Raw genomic sequence first — 8,658 nt, forward strand, 5'->3', positions numbered from 1 at the left:
GAAATCGCCCTTTAATGTGTGCACTTGGAAAAATTATTACATGTGGATGTTATCTGGAGGTGAATCAGGATGCGCCACGTCACCATTTTATTGTGTACCGGTGCTGTGTACCAGATGAAGTGGAGCATCCTGATTTGTCTCCGAACGGTCCGGTGACCGCATGTAATAATTTCTCATGCACTCGAAAAATTATTAAGCTTTCTTTAGCATGAATAGAAAACTCGCCCATCCAAGGGGTAACATGGAACTCAATGAGTAAGCAAGGAACTTGCCTAATTTTTAAATGGCACTCAAGGAACTCGTTTATATAATGAGTAGCAAACAAAAAAAAATGATGGTTATGCTACAATCTTATCTTAACTAGTTGACCAACTTCAAACCTTGATGAGTGATAAAACTCATCTAAAAAGTTCGAGCTTTTGAGAATGAATCGGCTAATCCAATATAAGAGATCGACTAGCTTGGTTGAAGACAAACATGGTCTCAACTCGGGTTCAAGACCTAATGTAGCAAGATTATTACTTGTAGGTTAGTTGCAACACTTAAAATAAACCTGCAGAGAACCGATACCCCTAGAAAGAATGAAAAAAATGTGCTTGATAGGGGTGTAAAAATGTGTTTTCAGGTCTGATTTAGGTCCAACCCGAAACTGATCCACCCTCAATTGATACAACATGAACTCAACCTGATTACATAAATTAGTCATAAACCTGAACCCAGACTCTACCAACCCTAAAATTGGGTCGACTCGAGCCGATAAAGCTGACTCGAGCGAGTGCAAGACCCAACTCGCTCAAAAGCAGGCTGACCTGACCTAACACAATTGACCCGAGTGAGCGCAGAGTAGGCGAGCGCGATGAGAGCTGTGGGGGTTGGGTAGGCGGGTGGGATGCGGTGTGGGAAATAGGTGGAATGCGGTGTGGGAAAAGGAGCGGGCAGGACGATGGGCATGGGTGGGTATGGGTACGTCCATGGCCTCGTGGTGGGTATGGGTTGATACTCAACATCAGAGGACAAACTGATTTACATTACTAATTATCTATATGCATGCAGTATATTACAGCAATCCTTATTACGCAGTGCGCAGCACTGAACCGCGTCGTGACCACGATTAATTTTGATATGTGGTTTGAAAGTTTGTAGTTAGAGAAAATGGCAAAAAACCTCAAGGCCATTAATCCGTGGTAGACAACATTCAAGAAGCGTGAAAATTGGGTGGGTGTGGGTGGGTATGACATGTCGAAAGTCACCATAAGTGGGCACAGCCCGCTAGTGTAGAGCGTGGGTACCCAACCAGGACCCCGTGTAGGGCTCTGCTGCCAGCACGAGCTGCACGGGCCTAAATGTCATATATATATATATATATTAATTTATAAATATTTTAAAAATTATCATTAATAATAATTTATTAAGTTGTGTAAAATAATATATATCCCATAGTAAAATTATTTTATACTTGAATATTTCGAATTATAATCCTCTCCCTTCGGTTGCAGAAGACCTGATAGTTCTGGATGAAGCTGAAGACCATTTCATGGCTCCCCGCATTATCCTCTGTCATAGCCACGGAGGAGCTTCGTCCCCCCCACGTCCAAAAGAAGGACCTTCAACAAAGAAACCAAAAATGACACAGCCGTGGAGACCGCTTCCCGGTCCTGCAATACGCGCTGCAAAGCGGATCCAGGAGGACGATCGAGGATTCACCACTGGCCGCCATGGGCAGGCCTGGCGAAGCCACCGAGCTCGATCGCAGCGGCAAGAGATACCAAAATCCCGAGGAAGAAGCGATAGCCGAAGATGCACAAAACGATGAAGCAGTGGAGGACAGCGATGACGACGACCGCTTCTTCGAATCGCTCGACCGCGTCCCCTCTGGCGTCTCCCTTGATCTCGATCACGCCTCCTCGGGCTCTGACAGCGATGAGGAGGACAGCGACGTCCGCATCTCCTTCGCCTCCGCCATAGAAGGGCCTCGCTTCTCCATCTGCGTTGCCGACTTCGACGACTACTTTCACGAAGATAACGACGATACCGGCAGCTTCGACTATGGCATCTGGATGGCTGAGCCTGTCTCCCTTACCGAACGCCGTCGCCGCCTACTTCAGGGGATGGGCCTCACAAGCAGAAAAGACCTTGCTCCTTACAAAAGCCGCCGCAACCCCAACCCCGCCTTCCACCTATTCCCCCCTCCTCTATCCCCTTCTTCCGCCGAATCCAACGCAAAATCTACCCATTCTGCACCGGCTCGGCGGCCGTCGCCTCATAAACCTGCCTACCTTTCCCGATACTTTTCCGATTCGCATTTGACTTTCCAAGGGCCGGCGGAAACGGGGCTTATCCGATCGTTCTCCTCGCCGCCGTCCCCATGGCTCCACCGCGACATGGGAAAGAAAAGCGGGGCCTTTCGTGCGAAGGCCGGAAGCAATAAGGAACGTGGCGGTTCAGAAGCAGACAGCGCGGAGACAGTCGCTGTGGCGTGCAAGATAAAAAATTTGGACACTGGAAAGGAGTTCTTGGTGAGCGAGGTCGGAAAGGACGGAACTTGCGGCCGGCTCAACGACGTGCAGACCGGGTTGCAGCTCACCATGGACGAGTTCGAGCGATTCCTTGGCTTCTCCCCCATTGTTAAGGAGCTGATGCGTCGCGTTAATCTCGGTGAAGATAAAAAGAACGGAGGCAATAGCAGCTCAACGCGTCAGGGGTACAGTGGAAAGAGTTCCAAATCCGGGAGGAGGAAGAGGGGAAGCTGGCTGAAGAACATAAAGTTCGTCGCCAGCTCTGTGACGGGCCTCATCTCCGAGAAGGAGAGGTACCCCACCGCTTCGGCCGGCGCCACCATTTCTGGCGTCGTTTTTGGCCGTGGAAAGTCGTCGTCTTTAAATGGGAACTCCTCGGATTGGCTCAAGGTGCATCAGCACGGGAAATCTTACAAGGAGCTTACAGGGCTCTACATGTGCCAAGAGATCCAGGCTCATGAGGGCTCGATTTGGTGCATGAGATTTAGCGCTGACGGCCGATTCCTTGCTAGCGCCGGTGAGGACAGGACCGTTCATGTGTGGCAGGTGAAGGAATCCGACACAGTCTCGACCTTCTCTACATTGCGGCGGCAGGGGTTGAGCCATTCTTCCACTGCGCTGGTGCCAAATATGTCGACGTCTTCTCAGAAGGAGGAGCAGGCTGCGATTATAGGCTCCCACCCTTGGAAGAGGACTAGGAAGGGAAGCAGAAAGCGCTCTCTTCCTGATTATGTTGTCTTGCCGGATAACATTTTCTCGATCTCTGAGAAGCCGTTTTGCTCTTTTGAAGGTCACCTCGGTGATGTCTTGGACCTCTCCTGGTCCAAATCTCAGGTCTCCGTTTTCTTTATGAGCTGAAACCCGTTTTCTTTATTGTGACTTGATCAAAGTTGAATAATCAAATATCTCTTTTCTTGTTCACGATTCTCTGAGGAAAAACACCTTGGTTATTCCATATGACTCTCAAGGGCAGTTAAATAACAAGCTTTGCAATATAAGATAATCCATTCTTCTTAAATCTACTCTATAAATGAAGAAGTTTGATAGAACAGTGTTTTTAGTCGGTTACTCATTTATTTACTTATTACTCTGTCTCATCTATTTTTTTAATAAAATGCAGCAACTTCTTACATCATCAATGGACAAAACTGTGAGACTATGGGACATCAAGAGCAGGTCCTGTCTGAAGTTGTTTGCCCACAATGATTATGGTAAGTTTTTGAATAAAACCTTATTGATGTATTCATTTAAACTAGCTTATCATATACGAAATTTTCCTACTTGCTTTAAAGGAATCATACAAAAAGCCGCTTATCATTGATTTGCAGCAATGTAAGGCATTTCTAATGATTTCTAGCTTTTTTGGCTAATCTTTTGACAGTAACATCCATCCAGTTCAATCCCGTTGATGATGATTACTTCATTAGTGGATCTCTTGATGGCAAGGTTCGCATATGGAGTATACCAAACCGTCAGGTTGTTGACTGGAGTGATCTGCGCGAAATGGTTACTGCTGTATGCTATACTCCTGATGGCCAGGTGCAGCAAAATGTTTCTCTTAAGTAATAGTAGCTTGTTTTGTTTGTTTGTTTTTTTGTTCTCTTGTAGCACTGGTAAGACTATAGAAATCCTGTTAGTGATGACTTTCTCTTTGTTGCAGGGAGCTTTGGTTGGTTCGCACAAAGGAAGATTTCGTTTTTACAATACTTCTGGTATGATGTTTTTTTTTTTTTTAAGGAAAACTTAATGTAATTTTTCAATATCCAATGCAACTTTAAAACATTTTGGAATGAGCTTGAAAGTATGCAAATGCTTCTTATTCTTTTTAATTAATTAAAAAAGAGTTATCTCTATGTAGAGTTGGATAGATCACATAATTTCTCTGAAGCATGCTTCACTTATTTTAGCTTTTCACAACTTAATCTGTTCAGTTTATAGAACAGCCTTCTATATTACCTGGATATTATAAGCGAGTTTAGTTACATTTTTGGAAAACTTGAAGCAGATTACTCTCAGTAAATGTGCCTTGAACCCCGTTCAGCAATTGCCTGCTAGCACCAGCCTCTATTTGCAAAAACAAAAAAAAAAACGGTAGGATTCATTAAACCACAACACTTATTTTCTTGCAAACTATTGAAGAGGTGGTAAAAAAAAAAAAGAATGCAAATGTAACCCTAGAATCTCGAACTCCGAATAAAAATACTGTGTATAAATTTGAACTCTTTTCAAAATTAGCAAAAAATTTCAAGGTAAGAAAACATTGACTATGGTGATGGACTGTCTTCCGTAAGTTCAATTCACTATGAAAGATAGAAGAAAATGGAAGATGAATTTAAGATATTATGATTTCACATAATTTATTTTCGACGGTAAATATGGCTATTTGATTACATGCAAGGAATAATAAAATAGCACTCAATTTGATGCTGAATGTTCGGCAACAAGAATTTGCATGCAAAGAGAATGGTTATCATGATTCTATAGGTGATCAATCAACAGTAGAGGAACCTGGAGAATATGATTTTTGAGATTTATATGTTTGAAAATTTCAGCAAGGCATGGATAACATTGCCTGTTGTGCTTGACTTGCTCAAGATAATGAAAAATTAGTGCAATTGTGGGATTGCATATCTGCTAGAAAGCATAAGTTTCTGAAAATCATTGTAGCTAGCTATCTGAATTCTCTTTTTTTTTTTTTTTCTTTTGGAAATGTTTGACAGATTATAAACTTTCTCAAGAAAGTCAAGTAGATATCAGTAACAAAAAAAAGAAGTCACATGCAAAGAAAATAACCGGGTTCCAGGTGATTTTATTATTTGTTTTCTTTATATTATAATTTACAGGATTCATATTTTGATATCCATAATTTCTCTTTCTTGTTTACTTTCATAATATGGTGACTTTATTGGTTCATTATAATAAAATCCCGATATTAATTTTCTAAATATGCAAAAACACAATATCGGTTATTGGCTTGGTAAGATGTCTAACAAACTTATTTAAACAGTATGCACCGGATGATCCATCCCAAGTCATGGTGACATCTGTTGGTTCACAGATTCGAGTCTTCGATGGTGTTGATGTTATTCACAAATTCAGAGGTTTGGTTCTACCATGATTCTCTGTACAACATCTTGCAATTTTTTTTTTTGGTATAATCTACCTTTTATACTATTACTTTATGTGCTGTTCTTGTCCATTTGAAACAAGTCTTGAGTCTTTGATATATCATTCATTTATAAGAGCGTGTCGATGTTGCAAGAATTGTAGTGACTTTTAAATGAATATAGAAATATGTTGATATATTTGTGCAAACATAGAGGCAAGAAAAAAAGGTAATTAAAAAAATATGTTAAGTATAATATCTTTTATGATGAAGATAAAATATAATAATAAATACTGTGAATTTCTTCAATAACTATTCAACTCATGTGATGATATTGATATGATTGAATCCTTAAACGTTATAATTTTGATTGCTCTAACAGACTAACATTAGAAACGTTCTATCTGATGCTTTAAGTAACCATTGTATTTATGATGTTTCTCTAGATTAACTCTCATCATGGAAGAAGCAAGTCAAGTTTGTAGTTGATGTGAAACCACATGCAAAAGGAGCTTGTTAAGAAATTTTAAGAATCATTGACAATGAAATCTCAATTAATAACTTATTGAAATAACAAGCAAATTCATTAAAGATTCTTGGTTTTCAACTCGCTTAGGCGAAGGAGTACATGTAGATTAACTAATCCTTGGAGATAAACAAAAATAGTAGCAAAGCTAAGAGCTATTAAACAACAATCCACCACTTAATAATGAGAAATTTCACCTTGGGGATTATTCACTCGACTACACTAGGCTTGGCGAGAGAAGATCTTGCAACTAGAATTGAGATCACCACTAGGAAGAAGATGCCGGAAGTCTTTGTCCACGGGAAAGTAGTCGGTGTAGGTGGGGTTGGCGGATGTCCGATGATGATCCAACGACTTGGTGGAAGATGGATCTCATGATCCGCCATTCAACATTGAAGTGGAGAGGGGAGGCGTCGTCTTCTCCTTTCCTTGGCTTCTCTATTCGAGGGAGAAGCAAGATGGGGCGGCGGGAGCTGGAGGAAGAGGGGAGGCCGACGGGTGCAAGGAGAAGGAGAACCAAATAATTTGGTTGAGATTTTTCAAAAGTAATGCAAAAAAGCTGCTCCGCCAATATAACATTGCCCATTTAACTGTCTTTTAACAAAACAGTAAAGTAACAAACAACTTAGCAGCCAAAGTAAACTACTGATTCTTCTTTAGTATTAACAATTATTTAAGCTGATATAAGGGAAATAACTATTGAAAATGGAGGACAAAGATAGTTCTATCCTTTGAACAGGGTGTAATTACCCAAGATTTTCGTCAACTTTAGAAGAACTCGATTTTTGTTTATTGATCAAAACGCCATCAGTAGGGTGCTACTCATAACTATAAAAAATATTGAATGTTGAGAGTTGCTTAAATTGGTGGCATTAATAAAGTATATGCATTATCATTGAACTTTTGCGCTATTGGAGAAGGGTCATATTTGCATGGCTTAACTTGAAGTGCAGGTTGGAAATTGCTCTCTACGAAGATAAATTGTAACCATATCGCCATCTTGTATGAGGCTTCTTGGACCTATGATAACAACTTATAAATTTAACGTCACAATCTGATGTGAGGCTTCTTGAAATCCAATGTAATCGGACAATATCTCTAATAAATATTCAGGCAATGTTAATGGCATCAAAAGTCTTTATGCAAGCAATAGAATGAGACATTTTTTAGAAATAATTAACAACCACCATAATTGAATTGAATCTTCTCTTGATCTTTTGGCTATCCAAGGACAGAATCAAGATTCAAATTCTCCTATATAGTCTGCATAATAGGTAAAAAACATGTACAAAGTTGTGTTTTGCGATTATAAGTTTGGTAGGTATAATATTTCTACATAATGGTTAACATTGCGGTGCAACTTCAGCCAAAAGAATTGAGTTTGTATGAGTGCATAAACCTCCAAAATGCATATCTTAAATTAATTGATCTTGGAGTGATGTATTTGAAAATATACAACTGGTTGCCCTTAAACAAATATCCCAATCTCTGCTTGTAGTCAGAGATCAATGAATTGGAGCGGCAGTGTTTCTATGGATCTGCAAAGTCATCATCAGAGGCATGATGCTCGTTAATAGTTTTTATCCTAGTGATCATACTTTGGATAACAACCAGTAGACTTGTTTTTTGACTAAGAGCATGCTACTCTGTTACATTTTCCTGCCTTATGATTAAGCACGAAATTGAATTTTTGTAGGAACATAACACATCTCACATGCATACGGCTCAATTTTTTGTTAGGTTGCAAGAGTTTTAGTGATTTGTGATCACTATATAAATAGACACTTGGTGAATCAAGTAATGCTCCTAGTGCTTGGGGGCTCTGACTATGGCATATTGCTCATGTTCGTAAGTTGATCACTTATGTTTTACAATACTGAACTTATCATGAAAAAATTTGACGTGTCTTACAATAGTGCTGCACCAGTGCTTGCTACATATGTTTCAAACTCAACTTGGAACAGTTTCTTGAAATCTAGTATTCTCAAAATCAGAGCCTTGCATAGAGTCAGTTTGATATTCTCAAAGATGGTTTGTTGTTGGGATCCCTAAACAATGGTTTTTTGTTTCAAATAATCATTAATTGGGACCGTTAAGATTGATAAATCCTTGTATGAATTCTTTTATAGCATAAAATGACGGCCTTCCGATGAGCAGGTTAGGAAACTAGATGTATTAAATTTGGCTTATGTTAAGAAAGAGGTAGATCTAAAAAGACTTGGTTAGAAAATATTAGAAATGATATTTCTTTATTAGATTTAAATGAGAATTTAGCTTTTAACATGACACAATAGAGAAAAAAGATTCATGTGGCCGACCCCATGTAGTAGGATAAAAGCTTGTTGTTGTTATTGTTGTAATTTGCTAAGCCATGAAAACTTTGAATTTTTTGTGATTGAGGTTCCGATCAATCATGTCTAAGTTATCGAGATCTTGCTGGGGTTAGTTTGGATACTTTGAGAGCTAATAATGAAGTCCAAGAAGTGTACAATTGATGCAATCAAAAATTT

At 39.7% G+C, this 8,658-nt stretch overlaps 1 protein-coding gene across 5 annotated transcripts in view; it reads left to right on the forward strand.

Annotated features, from left to right (window-relative positions):
- Positions 1-1,479: 1,479 nt before the first annotated feature.
- Positions 1,480-8,658, forward strand: part of LOC110111716 (WD repeat-containing protein 44) — a 21,192-nt gene continuing 14,013 nt past the window's right edge. For 3 of the 5 annotated variants that reach the window (XR_003701319.1, XM_020843712.2, XM_020843717.2), the window contains exons 1-4: positions 1,480-3,350; positions 3,637-3,727; positions 3,898-4,055; positions 4,177-4,228. Coding sequence is in view for 4 of the 5 variants with exons in the window: in XM_020843712.2 (XP_020699371.2) it covers positions 1,716-3,350; positions 3,637-3,727; positions 3,898-4,055; positions 4,177-4,228 (1,936 nt within the window). In the remaining variant the exon portion in view is untranslated. Of the gene's footprint in view, positions 3,351-3,636; positions 3,728-3,897; positions 4,056-4,176; positions 4,229-5,236; positions 5,320-5,523; positions 5,713-7,888; positions 7,930-8,658 lie in introns of those variants that run through there. The other 2 variants (XM_028696363.1, XM_020843722.2) reach the window with 2 other exon arrangements.

The sequence above is a fragment of the Dendrobium catenatum genome, unplaced genomic scaffold (genome assembly GCF_001605985.2).
Source record: "Dendrobium catenatum unplaced genomic scaffold, ASM160598v2 fragScaff_scaffold_737, whole genome shotgun sequence".
NCBI classification, from domain to species: Eukaryota; Viridiplantae; Streptophyta; class Magnoliopsida; order Asparagales; family Orchidaceae; genus Dendrobium; species Dendrobium catenatum.